Below are 23,153 nucleotides of genomic sequence, written 5' to 3' on the forward strand. Positions count from 1 at the left end.
TACACGAGGGGGACCACTTGAGGGGACAGGAGAAGTGAAAGATGGAAACAGAACAGAAGAGAGGCCCCAGTGGGACATCCAACAGCCGACTAAAACAAAACTGAGGCCCACTTTCCTTCTGAAGAAGTCACCATAAAATTCAATCAATTACATGTTTTGTAACTACCCTTTGTTTTACTCTCGCCTTAATTTGAAACCTTCTGACAGAGTTTTTATTTTGTAATTGTAACCACAAATATTTCTAAGCAATGCACACATTTGCCCAATTAGCCAAAAACTGATCTCAACTGATCTCAAACCCAAGATGTTTTATTTTTAACCACAAACACAAAATATGATTCTAGTTGCTACTTACAGAAACAATACCTTCATTATAAATGTTCTTTGTTGTAGCCATCATATAGAAGAAGACTTAGTGGGGTCACGTCGAATTGCTTCAGCTAGTGGCTCGATTGCGAGGGTGAATAGGAGGGGACGAGGGGACAGCCCTGCCTACCCCATCCCACCTTCAAATTAGAAGAAGACTTTCATTAAAGATGAAAGATGCATTTTCCATTTGTCTTTGGAACAACGGTTTTACAGCTTAGTTATCCACTTTACCCCCCACAGTGGCTTCACCCTAACAGCATTAGCCTCACTCTTCTTTCCTCTCTCCAGCCTAATCACCTCCAAGCCTAATGGTCTCCTGTTGTGCCGAATCAGCCCCGGACACATTACTGCCTATTCCATTCTCGCCAATCCCCCTTCTATATTGTTTGTACACTTGTATACATTAAGAATTCAGGACATGCCTCACATCCATCTTTGAAGCGCTAAAACACATGGAAGAGTACACAAAGGTGCAGGCATGCCTTCTGAATTCCCATGCACTCAGCTCACACCCCCATCTCACCCGCTGTTAGATGAGGTGGAATCAATAGAGTGAAACGTGATCCCTGCCCCAGTCCCCCAGACGGTACATGCACCTTTTCCAAAAGCTGTGAGGATTGTACGAACTCCACAGAGATGACCATCCATCATCAAGTTTACACTCATGGGAATCAATTATGGACGGTGGGGGGTTGGGTGTGGCCAGCGAGAGCATTTCTGCAGGTCTCAGCGTCTGCGGGGTGTCCACACATGGCTGTTGTTAGTTCCACATAATTTGGAAGGGAATGATCCATTTAACAATGAATGATGGGATGTCATTAGGTTTCATTTTGCGTACCACAATTAAACGGTTAATATTCCAGCGGGCCTTTTGACAGAATGGAATAATATTAGTGCCTGGTTGGCTGTGCAAGACTATATTTGTGGTGGTGGATGATCATATAAATTACTTTAAAGTACATAATCTAAAAATAGTCAAGAAACGCAGTAATTGGCCCTGAAGTTCAACCTTTTGGTGAAAAGGTTAATTAGATGACACGCTGTGGTCATTGCACACATCAACATCAACAGCGACATCGTTTTTCAAAGGGATTACGAGAAGAGACCAGTACCTGGCCTTTTATCTCATCCTCATGCGCTTTTTATTATAAAAATACAAATATAGATCACATCAATCTGAATCAATGACAATGGCTAGTTGGCAGAATCACATGAACATCCTTCTTTAAAAGAAAAAAAAAATTCTAACACGTAATAAAAGTGATGAGACAAATGTTTTTAAACCACTGAAGCACCCACTTTGGCTATAATCGTGAGCCAATGGATGGTTTTAGAAGAAAGGAGAGCTGTCATTATGTTGTGCAATTGAGCATTGAGTGTATGGTTAAACCTAGCTATACATTGAAAAGCCCTAAACCCCCAGCTAACCTGCTCTCACCATCATCTTTCACAGTTTAAAGAACCCGTGCTACTCACTATATACGTATCTTGTATAATTGTTTGACAGCTTTCTGAAATGAAATTGATTTGGTTATCACACTGTGTTTAAGTTTAATGGAAGAGGCAGCATGTACATCCCTGAATCTAAGCTGATGGAAGCTGTAGTGTTTAGCTGCGCAATTGACCTTATTCTTACAAAGATCCAGAACATTCTTGTAGGACCCTTCCACCCTTCCACCTCTTTACGTTTCCTTCCTGTGGACATGTGTATTTAGGACTTAGGCGGGCCCTTTGGGTGCTTGTACTTGTGGCCTGTGTGTATTTCCTCAGTGCGGCATGAAAAGGCTGTTTGTTTGTCAAACATGTTCCTCAAAGCAGAACATGCAGGCCAAGGTGATGGGTTTGAGGTGTACCACTCTAGGTGTGTACATGGGTCACCGGGTGAGCAGCAGGAAGCTAAAATGTTTTGCAGACATTTGCACAATGTCTTTGGAGAATGTTAGCTCCAATGCATGGCTGTTTTTTTACCATTACCATCCATACCATTGTTTGATTGTAAGTCAAAGTCCCAGACATTTGTTATTGCTATTTTATGAGTTAATAGAATGCACTCCACTGCTGTCTAATTGTATTTCGGAATTCTGTCTCTCCATATTTTATTTTTTTAAATTAGTTATTTATGTTATTTTTGCAGGGAACAAACTTGACAGACATCTGCACAGAGCTCCTGCTTCATGGAAATCTGCTGAAAATCTCTGCTGGAAACATTCAGGAACGTGTCTTCTTCCTGTTTGACAACCTTTTAGTTTACTGTAAGAGGAAGTCCAGGTGAGAAATATACTTTAACTCTTTTATAACACATTTGTAAATAATAATTGTTGACCTACTTCTTGACGGAAGCAAGTCTCGGAAAAATAGCCTAGTTCTGCAGCCTAGTTTCACTGACCGTGTAATTGTATGAATGCTGTCACAAACAAGTCGTTTCTTAATGCGGCAATGGCGTTAACAGATGTTTTCTTTGTTGAGTGTAACCGCAGTCTTGTCCCATTACCCCAGGGTTTCTGGAAAGAAGTCCACCAAGAGGACCAAGTCTATCAACGGGCCCCTGTATGTGTTCAGGGGCAGGATCAACACAGAGGTGATGGAGGTGGAAAATGTAGAAGACGGGACAGGTTTGTATTTGCGAAGGGTGAAAGTAGCTTTTGGACACTGCACATTCAAATATTTATACCAAGGGTAATCATAATCGTACAGTTTCTGTTGATGTTTCGCTTCCCTAGAATTTACTTTTCAGTCAGGAGGTGCAGTTAGGTGTTGTTACAAAATTAGATCAATTTCTTTTGCCTCAGAGTTACGAAGACTTTATTATCCACATTATTATAAGGGGAATGTGAGTCAGGATGTTCAGTTTCTGGATTTTGGGAGTAACATCTCAAACCATTGATTGATTTACCTATTTAATTATTTAAGGATCCCCAATAGTTTTAAGCACAATGTAAATGTCAGTATACATAGTTTATAAAATTGTACTAAACTTTCTGAAACTGAACCATTAGTCAAGAAAAAGAGTGTTTGTGTTTACCCTTTACTTTGCCCAAACTCCCGTTTTACTGTCCATACGTAAAGCAGAGGCTCTGAACTAAATATTTAAAATATTGGCTTACAAACTCAGAAGTACAGCTCACAGTTGATGTTTTCAAAAATTGGATTGAATCTTTATCACTGGTGGTCGGATATGAATCAGGTACATGCTGACAGTTTGGGTGGAGTCCCATTTGTGCCGAGTTTGAACAGGATGTAGCCTGCAAACCTCACAACCACCTTTTTCTTGTCAACAATAGCAACAGTTCCCTATACTGATTAGAATCTTAGAGGCACAAGTTACTCAATCTACACGATATGTGGTCGCGTTTGCTTGAATCTTGTGATGAAGTCTTATTTACTGTTGTGGTTTTACATGCAAGCATTTGGCTTGTACTCTGCTCTCTTGTATAGAAACACTTCACCTATTTCCTCCTTTTGCTGCACAATCACATGACTGGCTATATGCATGTTGGCTGCTTCTCGGCGGTCGCATTCATACTGCTAACCACAAAGAAAAACACGAATCGAATTCAGTTTGCCTACATGAGTGAACTCCCAATATGTGACAAAACTGATGTCGCAAACAGTAATGTATTTTCGGGGCGTTGTAGCAAAAAGGCTATTATTATTAAATGGATAGGTGCGTTTGTAATAGAGAAAACAGTTTGGGGTTTTATAAACTTCTATGAGTATTTTACACCTCTTCCCGAACAGTATGAGCTGCTTCTTGTGGAGGCCAGAGTATTAGATCTATTTATATGACCTTTGAGCGTGAGACTAATGTGGCCCATTACTGGCTGCCATTCATTATTCAGGAGCTGTTCACCTGCTGCTAAATGGAAGATAAAATTGGACAGAGATGAGAATTTGTTAAGAGCATTGTGTTCTTCTTTACGAGAAATTCACAACTTTACTGCCATGTTGATTACTTAAAAGTACTGACTGTATATACTGTATTTAACCAATTGCATCAAAGACAACTACTGCTACTACTACTAATACTGCTGCTGCTACCACAATTTTAGTAATATTAGCACTGCACTTACAGAGCTTACATGTACGTTTTATGTCAACACAATGGCAATGATATTCTTTATGTCTTTGCAGCGGATTACCATAGCAACAACTACACAGTGACAAATGGATGGAAGATACACAACACAGCAAAAAACAAGTGGTTTGTCTGCATGGCCAAACATGCAGAAGACAAGCAAAAGTGGTTAGACGCGATCTTGAGAGAGCGGGAGCAGAGAGAGAGTAAGTAACACTTTAGTAAAGGTCACTTTTGGGGCTCTTTGTGGTTGACAGCACAGAGTGGCATATTTTTGGTAGCACCAAAAATATGCCACTTTTAAAGGGACTAGAAAGAAGTTGGCTTTTTTTTTTTATTCGCTACTGCCTCCTCAGGTCTTACAGGTAGCTGCAGTCTCTATGTTCAGCTTGGTGGAGGTGGAGATAGGTGGAGATAGTTGTTGTAGTTTGTTTTTTTAATAACAGTGCAAGCTTTTAGCGGCTGTTAGTGAATAGGTCTGGTTTCCTTCAACACATTAGCTAGAGCATGTAGGAGGTGGAAAATACATAGTTTAAACATTTTTTTAGTTCCGTCTAGTCCTGTTAATGATTCAATGCCCTACTGTTGGTGATTTTTTGCATGAACTTTACACTTGTACCCACTACACGCTGCCGGTCTGTTTCCATAGAAGTTTAAGTGTCATGACATTTATGATTCATGTTCCTTATTATTCAACCAAAATTCTCTCTACGCTAAAACATACTGAATCAATAGCATCAATAGCAAATCAAACAAATATGTTAGATTTGAATAAGTCTAATTTCCCCCTTTGATGTCACGTCACTAGATAGTGCTCATAGAGATATAGCCAAAGTACAATTAAGAATGGTGAAGACATTTTTGTTTTCACAGCGTAATACAGTACAAGACTGGCCCTAAGATAGATCCCTGTGGAATTCCACTGACAATTTGCCCAATACAACTTTGCATTAAAATTACTAAGTGTGAATCCCTCCTAAAGAGAAAAAAAGATACACCGAAAAAGACAACAATCTGTTTGGTATGTGACCATTACTCTTTGATGAATGGGTTTGAGAGTGTAGAAGTACTGAGGAGTGTCCAGAGCTTGTGGTGTTTGGTTTCAAGCCGGCGGAAATCGACCTGAGGCTAACAGATGCCAAATCAGTCACACTGCCCAACTTCCCCACTTTTTTCTTTTTCACTCAGCCTGCTTACATTTCCTTCAATATGTTTACTTCACTTCAGTCTAGACAGTTTACAATGCAGTACTTCGGTTTCTACTTTATATAATAATCAATCAACTACAATGCTGTCATGATAAAAACTATTAAAAAAAAAAATCCTTACTAAATGTTACATTCCTGACGGTAATACAATAATATACTACCACACTTGTTTCAACTTTATGTCCCTTGGCTCAATCAACGCTATTATTACCACTTGTTAGTCTTATCCCTCCCCAAAGACCCTGTTGTTCTAAGGCTATCTCTGGAGGTGGCTGTACTTCCTCTGGCTGGTGCAGGGAGATGTATGGGTCAGATAATGCGATAGGGTCTGTGAGTCGGTGCCACACGGAGCTCCTCTGGACAAACTCTGACAGCTGGAGCAGAAGCCGCGGGGCCCCATGGATGGACACAACCCGTCTGTTTGTTCAATGACACTCATTGTTTAAGTCCACTCCAGCTGCTGTGAGATGTAATATAAGCCACCTCCATCACAGGCTGCCAACGCTCAACTCCAAAGACCCAATGGGAAAATCGGATTAGGCCTTTAACACTCAAACTGATGCGGAGAGTGCATTGTTGTGCAGGCCCACTTCCTCTCTGGTGATCTGATACACTTCCCTCATCTAGATTAGCCTGTGTATTGTTGTATTGGTTTGACTGGACAGAATGAGAGTTTTGAGTCGCCTTTTTTAACTTGGTAAAATCTATATTTTGAACACTTAACTTTTTGCCTAAAAGCGCTATAACAAATACATTCTTACTTAATTTTTCTTAGAATGGTTTGTGATTCTGGGATTTGTTTGATTTAGATGGCCATACAATGTTTCACACATGAGCTGATGAAAAGTTGCTTACAAAGTCTTGCAGTGTAGCATTCAAATTGTAGTTTGCCAAAAGTCAAGCGTCTGTGACCACAGTTCAGAAAGTTATCAAAGCTAACATCGGGGCTGTGCTGTTCCAACACTGTACACTGTGGAGACACATTACAATGAGCCCTTACATTTTCAGCCTTACAATGGAGAACTTAACAACCCACCCCCCTCAAGCTGACAACATCTGAGATTATTTTGGCAGGCTATTGCTTCAATTCCTGATCCATTTAGTCAACATTCAGAGCCGGTTTGTCTCCTCCAAAAGCACCATGACCGCCTTAATGATCTATTATTATACCTCAGTAGTTTCTGACATAATTTAACCCATTATTGTTGTGTGTGCAGGTCTTAAACTTGGAATGGAGAGAGACGCCTATGTAATGATCGCTGAAAAAGGGGAAAACCTGTACCACAAGATGATGACCAAGAGCCGGCATTTAATAAAGGATAGACGGCGAAAACTAAGCATTGTGCCCAAGTGCTTTATGGGAAAGTAAGTGTTTTTTTTTTCTTTTTCCAGGAATGTGGTTGCCACGCCATTCACAAGCTTTTTTGCTTACCAATCAGTTATGTAACTTTCTTCAAAAGATGTAGTGTACAGAGTGACCAGATCTTGGCAATTTGCCTAAACATTTCATCCCTACATGCTTTTGTCTGAAGTGAGGCCCCACAGAATCAACTGGTTACACAAGCAGCATCCTACAGTCTGTCTGTATAAGACATGTAGCATAGAGTATAGCATAGTGCAGTGGTTCTCCAACTACAGTACGTGTAACATTAGTGGGGTTCTTCAGGTTGTTTTCAGGGCACAACTTTAGACTTTTCTTGATTTAAATTGGAAATAATGATCTAATTTATACTTAATGCATTTAAACAAAGTGTCTTTCTGGTTTAGACATGATTTTGTCCTATTAATGTAGGTCTATTTTACAAATTATCTTGATCAATTCCTAGATGTACTTGGAATGTCAAATATTTTATGATTTGGTACTTTGTAGTTTCAAATGATCTGGCATTGGACTACTTCTGTTCTACATTCTGTTCCATCAGAAATCATATCCCCCGGTGGTCCCGACAGACTTATCACTGCCATGAATTAGAGTTAACGGGATGTTAAAATCCTGGTGGGAGATTCTGACATATATTTCTTGTAACATTAGTTTTAAATTGTGTGTAAGTTGTGGGCTGTTTTGTTATATATTAATTCGTTGTAATTTCTATTTTGATAATTTGACCGTTTTCCAAGCTACAATGAGCGTCAGGCCTCGTTTTGAGTTGTCAAGGTAAACTTGATACAACAGATAATGAAATCTGATCAGTAATGACATTGATGATTATTAAGTTGGTAAACTCTAAATATAATTGCCATAAATATATAAAAAAAAATATATATAAAAGCATATATAATATACTGGTGCATTTGCAGTGCCCCTCACATACAATGATATCAAATGTGGGGAAAAGTCTAGAGAAAAGATAATGGTTTGGTGTGATCAATTCATCAACATACTGTACGTGAGATGTATGCTATTTTATACTTTTATTTTAATGGGTATGATTTTTTTGGGTGTGAAAATGCAATAAAATCTAAAGTTGTGACTCAAGCTAGAAGAACCCTAAGTAACGTACCACCTGTTCCTTCTAAAATCAAGCATCATCCATCCTTCTTTCCTTACCCGCTTGGAAACATCATTCTCCCTTTTATCGCCAGTCATTTCCTGCCCATAACCTGCATTAGCTCTGCATTTGTCTTTTTGATCCAATTAACAGTAGACACACTGAGCGCCTATTACATTACACCAATATGCAGCTTTTAACATTGCACCCACCTACATATATCACATTTACACATAGATTATCGCCAGCAAAAGACCAAAAAGTATGTTTTAGAGCAGGGGAAGGCAAGAAATCTCAGAAATCTTTGTGCATCATATTTCATAAAATAATCTGGAGGGCTTTGATATAGTATGCTAGAAGGCCAAATTTGACACCCGGCCCCGATGTTGCCTACCCCTGTTTTAGAGAGTCCCTGTTGTATAAAATACTACAATATTCTTCAACCCATTCGTGAGAAGTAATCCCTATAAACCCATTGTTTGTCTTCTTGTGTGGTTTAAGTGCTTTTTTAATCTCCTGCCGGTACTCCATTTTTTGTAAAACACACAATTCCGTGCTTAGGCACACCCCCACACTTTCCATTCATCATTTTCATAATTTCACTGTCTGTGCCAGAATTAGCCGACCTCTTACATAATACTCCTTCACTCACTAACTCGCTCTTATTGGCTGAAGTGGATGAAGAGCTGCTGACGAGGTCCTTCACATCTCCATTAGTTTCATTTATCGTAGGTGCCCAATTTTGTGATTCACTTCACACACCTGCAGTAAGCATGCACTTATCTCCTGATGAGATGAAAAATCTGTGCATATGAACAATTTCTGAAACTGCTCTTCTTAAAATCACCAATGACCATATTCTTCCAGCTGACTCCGGTTCACTATCCATCCTCCTCCTGCTTGATCTCAGTGCAGCCTTCAGGGCCATTTCACACTCCAGCCTCCCAGTTCATTCAGCTCAAGTCTTTCACCTTACATCCCACTTCAGGTGTTCCTGAGGGTTCTGTCCTTGCGCCCATGCTTTTCATAATTTGCCTTCTCCCTCTCGGTGAGATAGTCAGGAAACACCACATTCACTTCCATTTCCTACCCTACGCCCTAACAGACTGCAACCATGCAATTAAATTTCCTCAAAACTAAACAGTAATAAAACTGAATTTCTCATTGGTACCAAATCCACCCTAAGTGAAATAAAGAAAAAGTCCCCATTTCTATTGATAGCTCCTCTGAAGAAACCTGGGCGTCATCCTTGACAGCGCTCTTTCCTTCACCTCACACATTGTACACAGCCTCGTCACCTCCTGTCTCAACTACTGCAACTCTCTCCTGTATGGTCTCCCTCAAAAACTCCATGAACTCCATCTGGTTCAAAACTCGCTGCCCACATCATCACACACACACACCCTCCATGAACCACATCACCCTTTTCTTACAACAGCTCCACTGGCTTCCCATCACACATCGCATCCACTACAAATCCTGCTCCTCACATTCAAAGCTATCCACAACCTTGCCCCCCTCCATACCTGACTTGTTCCCAAAAAAACAATGTTTGGGGCACAAAGTTGATGTGGAGAAATCTCCAAACAGTGTAAAGCTATTCTATATTCAGCCCCTGTCACTAAATATACACTTGAACATACTCACTTTTATTTATTATTATTATTATTTTTTTTTATCAAATTCCAAACATTACAACATTATTCCCGGTTGAATCTCTGAATTCATCCACACTCTGATCCTTGGTTCATCATTCTGTGGTAGAAGTGACTTTACACACAGATGAGAAAGTCTCTTTGGAGCATGCCATTTTCTCCTTCAAACATTTGTTTAGCGCTGTGAATAAACCAGGCTCACATTCATGGGGTTTCTAAAACTGGAGGGTGAATGTATAGAAAGAGAAACAGGCAGTGTGTGCATGTCCTGGCTGTAACCATGTTGATGCTGTGTACTTGGACGGGGTGAACAGCTCACCGACACAGTTGACAAATCATAACATTGCGTAAGGACCTTTGGAAAAGGTATCATGTGCTATGTTTGGAAGCAATAATGGCTACTGCCGAGTGGCATAAAGCATTACTTACACGTTACATTGAAACCCAGTATGCTATGGATGTTGAGCTCGTAAGCTGTCAAAATATATATGCTTCTGGCATCACAAAAGTGGTGGCAGTCTTACACTCACATTTTTCTATTTTATAAGTTGTGTTAAATACACTATTGGTCTATAATCATTGATGTACCAGGCTATAAATGAAGGCTGTAGTCTGCACTGCTGTTTATTTAAAGAATGGCTGATTGAACCTTTCTGTTTTTTGTGTCCTCAGTGAGTTTGTTTCCTGGCTGATCGAAAGTGGAGAGATCAGTAAAGCAGAGGAAGGGGTGAATCTGGGACAAGCCTTGCTAGAAAATGGCATCATCCACCATGGTGAGGATTTATTCTGACTTTTGAAAAACTTTCCTCATTTTTATGCTTTCTCAGTCATCTGCAGTCCCTCATCCTGTCTGCTCTTAGTAACATTTATTCCCCGATTCACATTTTCTTGGCATAGAGTACTATTGATTACCGTTACACAAACTGATCTAAACTTATCTATTGAACATTTTCTTTTTTTTTTCTTTGGGTGTGGCTTTAAAAGTCCACTTCTTGAATTAATCATAAGTGAACTGCACACTTACCCCCTACACCTATCAATAATGTATGGATACATATGTCCAGTCTATAGTTCATGAAGCCTAGTCTATTCTTTTGTTACATTTGAGTCTGTTGTTTTTGATGCACTAAGATGTATATCCACATCATGTGTTTTACAATGAGAAGATGGTGATAATTTACAAATAACATACATGTGAACAGAATCAGGATAACTTTCTTTTAATCTGCAATCATCAACAGTTTTACATGTTTGCAGCGTTAATGTGAGTACTGGTAAATTTGCAAGATGAACAGCTCTCCCTTGCTTGGAATTTATGGAAAAATGTGTAACTCACGGGTATTGTATTTCCTGTGATACAGAAGTCGCACATTAGCAAACTTTTTTGTTCAAACAATTATGATGGAGAGATAGAGCCACAAATGCTTCTGCTATATTAGTGTGCTCCTCTTAGGCGGCAATAAACTAAAACCTGAGATTTTCCCAAGGCTTTTTTCACCCAAGGACCAGACCACTTCAAAACCACCGGCTTTGTCAAATTTGCTCCCACTCAGTCTTCATGTTCCTTTTAATACCTTTGGAAAATCCCATGAAATCTGCCCTCAGAGAAGCCCACGACCACAGAGAAGATGCCATGCAGTGCTCTGTGGGACGGTGGGACATCTCTGTGGGTAGGCGGTTGAGCCACAGGCCTGCAGGCAGCGTGTCCAACTAGGCATCAGGTAGAGTGACGTAATGGTAGATTGAGGCTGTCCATCACCCGCTCAAGAGACATAAGTGAGACATAACTGCTTTGAGAGTGTCTTTCTTTCAAATCAGGAGCAAATTACATCTGTCAACCAATAATGCGTGTATAAGTTACGCTCCTACACTTTTGATTTACTTTGGATGTGACATGTAGCACAATGGCGGATTTGGCGGTGCATTCCTCCGCTTTTATGAGAGTATTTTAAGTCTAGACGGAGCATACCCACCACTTGTTTGAGTCTGTGCCAGCTTGTTGTGGGGGAACCACACTGCCTCTGTTTGGCACCATCTATTATCCATGTGTTTACCTCCAGTCCAATTCATGACAGTTATATTACTTTGATTTCAAGCAAGCACGACCTATATTTATTGTAGTGGATTTGCTGTTCCAAAGCTTACTTTTTAATTTAAGTGTTTGCTCAGGCTTTGTTTTGTTTTTTTCCCCACTTTTTGTCCCCAAACCTAAACACAACTGTAGGAAATTGTAGCCGCAACAAAACAACAAATAGAAAATGTAACACTTTGTTGTTCAGGCTCTGAGGCGTTTATTTTTTTTGCTGATAACCACCCCAACCCGTTGCAGAAAAGTTTAAAATGGCTTTATGTATATTTTTGTAGTGTCGGATAAACACCAATTCAAGAACGAGCAGGTCCTGTACCGCTTCCGCTACGATGATGGCACTTACAAGGCTCGCAGTGAGATGGAGGACATCATGTCTAAGGTAAATAAATAGGACTGCTGTGAAAAATGCTGTGTTAAAGCATGCTGGACAATGAGCGTTTGTGTTCATAAGTCAATCATCTGTAATAGATCAATTGGAAACCACATTCACCAATTTTAGTAATATAAGAGCTATTTTTTCTTTTTACATTACATTCTCTAATTTACATTTAGAATATGTTGCTCCATTAACTTTTGTTCTTGCCCCCTCAGTAGTTGACTAACCATATAACCAGCATAGTGCCAGTCTCCTTTCAGAAGTGGACTTCTTAATGGTTTTCCCTATCTATCAATCAATCAATCAATCAATCAATCAATCAATCAATCAATCAATCAATCACATAACTTAAATATTTACAGACAAACCTTGTAATTCATTTTGTTACGTCCTACCCACAAATTATTTTGGATTACATGCTTCAAAATGTTGCATCTTAGTCATCCAAACAAGATTGTAAACATAATCATTTTACAGCAGTCTGGCTATAAGATTAATTTTTAAACTTGTTTTGTCCTAGCTGTCAGAATAGCTCCTCGGGCTCCCCCCCGAATGAATTTACAGGTTCTAAATCTCTGTCTTAAAAGCATAGCTGAGGGATAACTGGTTTTACTGTCGCTGAAATGTTATGTCCCGGGGCCACGCTTGTTCTTGTTTACCAAAGGTGTGTGCTCTCTGACTCACTGGCTCCACTCCTTCTCCTCTCCCCTCTCCTTTTCTCTCGTTTTCAGGGCGTTCGACTGTACTGCCGCCTGCACAGCCTCCACACGCCTGTCATCAAGTGAGTACCTGCCCTGTCCTTTCCCCCCGTTATGCTAAGCAGCTCTGTACCCAGGTGTGGCATGCATATTCATCAAGGGATCACATTGGATCCACGTCATATAAGGCTGAATAAACAGTATACCCTTGGAGCTCTTTCCCTCCAGCCTGCACACAGAGCCGGGCATTAGCCACTCTAGGTGCATTTTGAGGTTCAATTTTAGGACTGTGTAAGTGCCAGGTTTTCATGACTGGCGCTGTTCTTCAGAAGATTAAAAGAAGTCCTTACAATGTGCTCCACAAGTGGTAACATGAGCGGTGCTTAACAAATAAAAGAAGGCTAATGATAGCGTAGGGAGAACAGGCATTTTGTCTGCTGTTAAAATAATCGGATTCATAAAAAAAGCTTGGTAAAAAATATCATTGTCATAGAGTTATATAGGGCTACCGATCCAAAACTTTCTCATATATGGGATTTTTGGCATGTGTAGCTACGCCACTACCTAACACAGATGAACTATTCCTGCTACAGCGCTCCAGTTTACATCTTCTTACAATATAAGAGCTACTTGCCTGAGCAAAACATCTTTGCAATAAAGCATTTAGAATTTAAACCTCACATTTTGCTAACTGTGTAAAAAAAAATGTAAAGACACAACGAAATTCCCCAAAAACCTAAAAAAAATACCCAACATCTCTGCAAAGTTACAAATCAGGTCTAAGCAGAGGTGATGATTATTATTGATTATTTACGGGGTGAAATGTCTGGCTTTAAAATGTCTTTATATATAAATAGAAACATGTCAATACAGATGCATTATTTTGTATGATGTGGTGAGATTCAACAAACAATTAAAAAAGCACTTTCCTATTTTCCCCAAGTATCTTCCCCCTGTCGGTCTGATTGAAGAGTCCGGGGCTGCCACTGTTGTAAACAAAGAGCCTCTGGACCGGGGACAAATCTTATTAACATACAACAGCAGTCCTGCCAGCAGCGTGTTATGTAACCCGCCCTGGCTTTTTAATCACTAAACGGCCATTGCAGAGTGCTACCATTAATTATGCTTGAGTGATGGATCTGTGACATTCCCAAAATCATATCTGACAAGTGAAGCTCGATTTTATTACATTTTCTGACGTCGCGTTAAATGAGCATAGATAACAAGGGCTGAAAACATAAAACGGCTTGTGGCTGTCTTTGCCAGTATGTGTTTTATGAAGTGCTATACCATGCAAATATAATTAGTGTTTCTTTATAGGGACAGAGACCACCATTTGAAAACCTTCAAGTCCGTTGTGCCTGCAAGTAAATTGGTGGACTGGCTGCTGTCACAGGTAATTGAAAGTAATACTAATTGGTATGTGTAAAATGCTTGTTTATTTTATGCAACAACCAAAATGCACAACTCCGGCCAGTAACCAATTTCTGAATACATGTAGCTTAATCTCTCATTTTATTTTTTGACTCATATGGTCACAGATTTGTGGCAGTTATTTCTCTAGCAAATTCAAGTAGGCATGATAGAAACGTCTAATTGTATTCTGTAAGCCTGATGGGTTTAGCTGCTGTGTCTCGCAAGGTGTAAATAGCATTGTGAGTGACCCCATATGTGCGTCATTGATTGTTTCCCAGGGAGACTGCTCGACTCGAGAGGACGCCGTGACGCTGGGAGTGGGGCTCTGCAATAGTGGCTTTATGCACCACGGTCAGTTACCATCTCATTTACTTGTTTTTAAAAATTATATATGGGTTTCCTTTCTCCAGGGGCAAGGGCATTATGTCTGAAACTTTTCTGTCAATTCTGGTGCTCAGAATCAAACTCTTAAGATGTAGGAAGAAGAATTACTTTTTTATAGGGTTATTATTTGTTTATTATTTCATTTTGTGTAGACAGTTGTTCCATCACGAGTTTCAAGTTTTATTTAGTAGGTAGTAAGTATTTTGGGGACAAAAATCTACTCAATCAGGAGCATTGTTCGGCAGCCTATTAGCTGTGCAGATCTATCATTTTATTTTGATTGCAACTTTCGGGTTTGCTATTCAGTTTTTGTGGATGTGTGTGTGTGTCTGCTCAGTTTTTGAAAGGCTTATTGCCATGTGAACGGTCCTAATTTAACATCACTTGAAACCCATGGATAAACATTGAGGGCCACATATTGAAGTGTGTTCTGCAGGGGAACGATCATTGGTCAGTGCAGTCAAACTTTCAACTCGGTGCATTTAAGAAAGGTTTAAACCGTTCCAAACAACTTTATTGAGAATTGGAGCCATGATGCTATCCTTGTTTCACACCAAAATATATTTTGGATTTTAATTGTGTGGTATTATGAAACTAAGTAAAAAGTATCATCCTAGCCTGAGGGCCATCAAAAATTGTCCTGAGGGTTGTATTTGGCCCCCAGGCCGCACTTTGGGCATCCTTTGTTTATCCAAACAAAATTTTCGTACCCAGAATTTATGCAGCAAAAATGTATGACACTGCTTAAAAATATACCCACAACCCCATTTTTCCACTGTCTCCACCCTTAAAAATAATATTAGCTTTACCACTGTCATTGCATCATAGTCTGAAAAAGGACCTGCAGCACTTCTAGCTTTAGCCACAGTAGCCTCTCAGGCCGCACAGTTCCTGACCAGACTGGGCAACATAAACAGCATTAGCAGTGTACCCTAACCAAAGCTGTTTGGCGTAGCTACATGACCGTCTGGGTCACTCCACTCAGCTGTGACCACTGGACAGGCCTAAATAGGAGATGACAGACAATAACAACGGCTTTTATTTTCATACAAACTCAAGATGATAGACAGGGTAAAAGACTGTAACAGCGTGTTGGTTAAAGATGGATTACCTTAAGTGGTTTTGGTGTCTCAATGTCTCCGTGGCATCTTCTCATCGCCTTTACCCTCAGAAATTCTATTTGAACTGATAATGAGTCTTATTGATCACTGCAGTGGCAAAAATAAGTGCAATCGAGGTCATAAAATGTCATCAGGCAAAATATCTTGTCTCCATGAGCTTTTATTATATTACCTATAAAACCTGCTGAGCATCTGAAAACAGAAATACATGTGATTTTTGCAATACTTGTAAGACATCGTAACTGGATATTTCTTTATGCTTTATGCTTTATGCTCTACTTACTCACAGATCTTCTAGAGAGGAACTTCCCAGTGCCATCTGTTCTGCTCTCACCTGTTTCTTCAAGTCATGGCCTCTGTCCTCTCCTCCTGTCTGCACCTCTCACCTTTAGCTCTCTTTTTCCTTGAGTCAGCGCATCTGCTATTTCTGTTGTTTTATGTCTTTGACTTTTGGTTGAACTTTTTTTTCTTTTCTCTGGAGATACAGTAGGTTTTATATTTGAAATAAGGGCTTAACATATTTCTGGAAAAATATCTTAAGATGTTCTGCGATTGCGTACTGTAATGATTAATGGATGTTTGCTACGTACGGTGAGTCAAGTGTCAACATTGCAGTGATTTCCCCACTCCTTTGATTGTGACATTTGATCCACTTGCGCTGATTTACAAGTGTGTGTGTCATGTGCTGTAATCTTTGAGCCATAACTTGATATCGTAGTTTCCGGTCTCGTTGTAAAGTCAGAGGTGTTCAAGTATTGAATGGCCACAGCCTGCGTGACCGGAGTTGAGTTGGCGTGATCTGTGTGAGTGGGTGCGGTGTGTAATTGGTTTGTGAAGGCTTTTGTTCAGAGGACCAAGACAGATGCTCTCCAAATCTCCCAACAGCTGGGCACCTCTGTGTTAGGTCTGAGCAAGACTTGTAGCGTCACTGACTTTAGAACCATTTTAACACGTTCTGTCGTACAAAGTTTCATGTAAATAGCATAATTTCAGACTTTTCTCCACTGTGATTAAGGCAGTTCTATCTTGTACAGCAAGCATTTGTTACAATCTCTGTAGCTATGCAGTGTGATTTCCCAAAAATTGTTAAGATGAAACTATCTTGCAGTGTACACCAGGCTTAAGACCGTTTAGAGGGAACGAGGGAAGAGGGAACTGTTTCATATTGCTGCCATGGTCTAATTGTAGAACATACATTACGACTATATGATTCTGAACCTTAACTACTTCATAAATGTTTAATGTTTATACTATTTATTTGAAGACACTGCTCTTGTTTTTGTCCCTTGGCCTCAGCCCTGCGTGTTGAGAAGGGGCTCATGTGTTGTTCTGGAGACAATCCAAACAGTGGGATTTCTCCTCTCGTCCGTGCCCTCTGGAGATAGTGAAGTCCCAGCCCATTTTGTGCTAAAACCCAGATGTGCTTTGGCTCCAGATGTTCCCAATAGCATCATTAGCTAATGAGCTAATTAACCGTTAGCTTGCTTGTGTGAAGATGTGTCTGGTGTAAGGAGCAGTTGTGCTGCTACAGTGTTATTCATGAACAAGGGGCGAGGAAAGCGCTTCTCTTTGGTCCTAGTGGTGGGAGCTGATATTGCTGCAATACCACCTCCTGGTGGCCAGAGGCAACTTCAAAAGAAACTTTGTTGAACGGATTCCAATGGAGACTTTGCACCTCCCAGACACTAAACACTTAAAGGCCTGGCTCCAAAGCGTTTGGTCTTTTCTAGAAAAATGGTTTGACCAATGTCACAATGCCACGCTATTTCTGTTCTGTAGAATTAGCCTTGGACTTTGATTGACAGGCTCTAGTGCACTGTGTAGGCTCGTAGGGTCCGCCTGCCCTTCCTGCCTTTGCCCTTTTAAGGAACATGCTCTGTAGGAAAGGCAAGTAGCACCATGTTACTTTCATAAAAATACGGGACCACAGGTCTTTGAAGTCTATGTACGTAATGTTGAGATGTGCTCATTATAGTGTGCCTTCAGTGAAAAGAAAGCCTTGTTCCAGTGCTACTGTGAAACCTTGAGATAATCATTTTATTTGTATTAATTTGTATCATTTTTCTTAAATTGGTTGGAATGATGCTTTTGATTCTTTGTTCACTGAACCCCACGTTTCTTTTCTGTATCGCCACATGAAATGGAACACATTATATACTGATACCAAAACATCTAATTTAATGGTCACATTAAATGGTATTGTTAAGCTCTTCTGATCTCACACTACAATTATATTTATCTTTCAGTTTTGGAGAAGAGTGAGTTCAAAGACGACTCCCAGTTCTTCCGCTTCTACGCTGATGAAGAGACAGAGGGAACCAGCACCAAGAGCAAACAACTGCAGCGCAATGACTTCAAGCTCATCGAGAACATCCTTGTCAAATCTCTGGTGGTATGTTGAAACATATTTACCCTTCAGCTCTTCCACGCTTCCAATCCATCGTTCTTTACTCTGATCGTCAAGGCAGAATGTAATTAAAATGTCTATACACGGATATATACGTCCCGGTTTACTCACGGGAACCCAAGCTGCTTTAGTGGCACCTGTGTGATGCTTTTATCACTCTGCATTTCAATAAGATTATCTTGTGGATGTAATAAAAATAGATGCATTTTGTCACTTTGAACAGTACTGCTCTACTTGATATCATCATTGAGGCATAACTTTTTCCTTTAGGTCGGGCAAAAGGTATAGAGCTAAACAATTAAAAAGCAATTCTGCTTCTTCAAATTGGGTATAGTCATTTTGTTACTCCCCTGTAAATGTGTGGAAACTCGTAAAATAAAATAATATCAGAAAATGTCCTTATGTGGCCAAGCTGGCTGACAGCCTCTCATTAGATGTGAAAAACAAAACAAAAACTAGAAAACAAATAAATGAAGCCGCACTTGAAATTGCTGCCAGGGGTTTGACCTTTAATTAGTACAAAGATGTCAAACTTTTAACATGTTTTAAAATTGTCACAAGAATAGTATAGTACAGGGTGCACACACAATTATAAACTCCTTACTTGCACAAATCACTGCTGACCTAAATCAGAGACAGTTAGCTCAAGTTCCCTTACTCTCTTTGATTATCATCCAAGCTAATCCACGATTATACTAAACTGGATACGGTTCAAGTCAATAGTGTGGGAACTCTTTATTTACAGAGGCAATCTCCCCTGATACAAAAACGACAGAGATCTGCATCTTATCAGCGGCATGCAGCAGGAAGATGGCTCTAGCAGCTCCACTAATGGAGGCGGGCTAATGTGCTTGGTGATGACAGCATTATTGGTGCCGCTCCACTGGGGAATGACGAGAAGAGTTGAACTAAAAAGCACTTGACGCGAAATGGCAAATTACAACCTGCAGTCTAGCATGTTTTGATCTTGCATGACCACAAAACCAATATTCCAGACCAATATTGCTATGTCTATTATTCATATTATTGAGCCGAATACTAGTTGTCTTCTTGTAGAGATCATGACAGTTCAAGGATTCAGCTCTTCATAAACTGCTTTATACATTCGAAATCGATCTCACTGTGACATGGCACACTTGAAGCTATAAATTCTCTGAAGTGTAAAAGTGATAGTAATTGCAGCATTCACTTGCCTAGATTCACCCCGAGGAAGAGGACTACGGCTTTGAGATTGAGGAGAAAAACAAGGCCATTGTGGTGAAGTCTGTCACCAGAGGCTCCCACGCTGAGGTAATGGTCACTCTGTCTCCCTTTGGCTCAGGGCATTACTTCTAGGAGGTAATGGATGTCCACTCTCTGGACGACTGCTGTCTGTCTTTCTTCGACCAGCGCCATTAGCCATGCATGTCACGTCACTATGGTTATTCAGCAATCTTCTTTGTTCTACAGAAGCATCATAAGGAAGACCCAGTGTTTCAAAATTGTTAATAAGATTGTATCTACACATTTCAGAATACACTGCTACTCCTTCTGGTTCTTTTCACATTATAGTTTTCTTTTATTCACATTGATTTGACAAATTGAAATGAACAACTTAACAATTAACAATCATTTTACATCTAAACCGAGACCTGGATCTTTTTTTCTCTGTGTGATTATTCACCACACATTTTTTTTCTTTCTGTTATGTCAAGACTATTTACATTGACGACTCTCACTGAAGGCTTTAATTTATGAATGAACACATATGGAATTATTCTTTAAACAAAAAAGGTGAAATAGATTCTTCAAAATAGCCGCCTTTTGCTTTGATCACTGCTTTGCACAGATTCTCAATGGGATTCACAGAGTAGTCTTCCAGAAATGGTTTTGATTTGATTGAACTGTTGAAAATCATCTCACAACCTTTTGAAACTTGTTGAGAGAATGAATAAAGGGTGGCAATTTTTCCCCTACTTTTCCCCCTACCTAATCCCATGTGTTCATTCATAGTTTAATGTCTTCAATGAGAATGATACAATGTAAATAGTGTTAAAGAAAAGAAAAGCTGAAACATAAAAAGCGTTTCCAAACTTTTGACCGTTACTGTATTATTATTTATATACTGTACATATATAATCCACATTGGATGGTCTCACCCCTGTTCCCGCCAACACCAGTTAGTGGGTATCCAGATTTGTGCCAGCACCCTGACTGAGCCTCTGCAGTGTTCCCATGGGGCTCAAAAAGGGCCTCAAGATCACTAACACAGAGCTTTGATTATATCGCGCAGTTATACGAAGTCACATGTTGCAGGCATCTATGTTCTGCTCTTTGCACTTATACTCATTCTTTTTGACAAAACCACTGCTCCTCCCAGTCATTTCTCTATCTCCCCTGGGCCCACAGCCAAAGACAGAGCCCAGTTAAGCTAAGGCCACCCCACCGGATCTGTGGCCAGGACACTGGGCTCACACAGGGAGCACACAGAAGCAGCATTCTTTCTCCAATGTGACTGGGGATGTGCAAGATGACTGGGGTGCATGTGCGGAGCTGCAGCAGTGCTTTGGTCTGCGGTTTCAAAAAAGGGTTTCAGACGGAACAGATTGTGGCGTTAATAACACAATGAATAATCAGACGAAAACCTTATAGTGAAATCCTGTAGATGTTTTTTGGATAATAATACAATAGACATGCGCTGACTATTATGTATTACTAAATTAGCATTAGCAAATTAGCATTTCAGACTTATTATGCATCATGTGTCTGTGACTTTTACCAAATACATTAAAGGGATATATCAGGATTTTTGACATAGGGCCTCATTTCCTAGTTCTCCAGAGTGTTGTTGATTTCTGGAGATAATTATTTTTTTAATTCATGCAGTCCTTATGTTTGAAGAGTTTAGTGGTGCTAGGCTAGTGCTAGGCTAGCCCATGTCTATGGTAACTAGTAGCCTGCATTAAAAATCTCTAATTAAAAATTATCTGGTAGTCCTCCAAACGTTGCCATATCTGATTTGTAGAAAGCTCCTCCTCCTGTGTGTTGTAATGCCGGCCGCAGGTAAACAAACCCGGTAACCTAGCAGATCACTCCGCCGCCGCGTAGCTTACAACCAGGAAGCTGATGCTGCTCAAATACAAATTTATATAATTAATATAATTATATAAATTTGAAATGCAGAATGTTTTATTAAAAAAAATATTCAGTCAACACAGCCATTTTTATCGGTAGTCTGGTGTTATAAGTGATTTGCCTCAGGTGCACTGGGCTAAGGTCAGACTGTTTTACTAGTTACCATAGACATGCGCTAGCCTAGCACTAGCCTAGCACCACTAAACTCTTCAAATATAAGGACTGCATGAAATAAAAAAATATGTATAAAAATATATATATCTCCAGAAATCAACAACACTCTGGATAACTAGGAAATGAGATCCTGAAATATCCCTTTAGCATCATGTAGTACGTTTTTGTCTTTGAAACATTAAAATGGTAGTCAACATTAATATTCTTGTAAATTCAAGTGTATTATTCATTCAGTTCAAGAACGCAGGCATCACCACATTTTAACACTGTAACTGGTACAATCAATTTTGTGAGATCAGCATCGAAGATTTTGTTACACACCCAACTTGAGTTTTAGATTCAGTGAGCACTTACGTATAATGGAAGTGATTGGGTGTCCATCTGTCTGTCTGTCTGTGCAGATGGCCGGCCTACAGGTGGGCAGAAAGATCTACACCATCAATGAAGACCTGCTGTTCCTCCGGCCATTCTCCGACGTGGAGACTATGATCAGCCAGTCCTTCTGCATACGGAGGTCACTCAGACTGCTGGTCGCAACCAAGGCCAAGGAGTAAGACACCACCACCAAACATACAGTAGAGACAAACATATAGAAACAAAACATAGTTCATTCAGTGATACATGCATTTCTCTTCTAGGATTGTTAAGATTCCTGATAATCCAGACAGTCTTTCATTTAGGCTGTCTGGCTCTGCTCCCCCTCATGTGCATGCTGTTAGAAAAGGTGAGTTACTCTTAAAACAAGTTCTTATTTTCTAGGATATATGTTGAATACACCACCTTTTGAAACCCATGTAACCACTCAGGAATACACTGTAATGGATAAGAAGCACTTTACCTTACTTAGCAGTGGATTTGTCTGTCCTTTTCACAATGTAAAATCTATGAGAAAGGATTCAAAAAGGTTGTTGTTGTAACTGAAGCCCAAAACCACCTGTTCTTTTTCGTTTTAAACAGACTTCCATTAGTTTTTATAGGCACCTGTCAGACAGCATCGGTCAGAGTTCAAACCACTGCTTAAAGACTTAATGTTGTTGCAGTAAGACGCAACCTATCTTTTCCCACTTATAAGCAAAATACAGACTGGTTTGTAATCAACAGGACAATTGACAGTAAATAAACAAAGCTAAAGTTGAAAATTATAACCCCAATAAATTCCAAACCACTTCAGCTCAGATTCTTCTGTTTTTTTTCTTAGCTCTTAAAATAAGCTTCAATCCTCTGTGTGTTTTCACTCAAGGGTCGTAGCGCTTGGGTAACTGTTGACACCATGGTTTTAAGTGATGCCAAGCATGGTATTTTTAGATGGGAATGAGAGCTGATGGAAGTGTTGATTGGACTTCAGGCGGCAAGGACAGTGGTAGCAGGGGACAGCATGCTAGGGCATCAAACCCAAGTAATTGACTCAAGAAGCATCGAGGATTGTTTGAGTCACATACACTAAAACAAAGACTTGAATTTAATTGTATGGTAATACTTTATTTTGAAACCGTGATTTTGAGAAAGGTTCATATTTGGTCATAAAAAGGGAATATTCAGTTGCTGTAGTTCTGTGACAAGCATTTATGCTACATGAGA

The 23,153-nt window shown here is 39.8% G+C and overlaps 1 protein-coding gene across 3 annotated transcripts in view; it reads left to right on the top strand.

Moving 5' to 3' along the window:
- The window catches only part of prex1 (phosphatidylinositol-3,4,5-trisphosphate-dependent Rac exchange factor 1), a 66,397-nt gene that overhangs the window by 25,562 nt on the left and 17,682 nt on the right, over window positions 1–23,153 (top strand). For all 3 annotated transcript variants that reach the window (XM_079557538.1, XM_079557539.1, XM_079557540.1), the window contains exons 7-19: window positions 2,504–2,637; window positions 2,866–2,981; window positions 4,501–4,650; window positions 6,870–7,017; window positions 10,469–10,569; window positions 12,161–12,264; window positions 12,993–13,042; window positions 14,280–14,355; window positions 14,654–14,726; window positions 18,127–18,272; window positions 19,485–19,577; window positions 21,977–22,125; window positions 22,214–22,299. In XM_079557538.1, the coding sequence (XP_079413664.1) occupies window positions 2,504–2,637; window positions 2,866–2,981; window positions 4,501–4,650; window positions 6,870–7,017; window positions 10,469–10,569; window positions 12,161–12,264; window positions 12,993–13,042; window positions 14,280–14,355; window positions 14,654–14,726; window positions 18,127–18,272; window positions 19,485–19,577; window positions 21,977–22,125; window positions 22,214–22,299 (1,426 nt within the window). The remainder of the gene's footprint in view (window positions 1–2,503; window positions 2,638–2,865; window positions 2,982–4,500; window positions 4,651–6,869; window positions 7,018–10,468; window positions 10,570–12,160; window positions 12,265–12,992; window positions 13,043–14,279; window positions 14,356–14,653; window positions 14,727–18,126; window positions 18,273–19,484; window positions 19,578–21,976; window positions 22,126–22,213; window positions 22,300–23,153) is intronic.

The sequence above is a fragment of the Gobius niger genome (genome assembly GCF_951799975.1).
Source record: "Gobius niger genome assembly, chromosome: 6".
Classification (NCBI taxonomy): domain Eukaryota; kingdom Metazoa; phylum Chordata; class Actinopteri; order Gobiiformes; family Gobiidae; genus Gobius; species Gobius niger.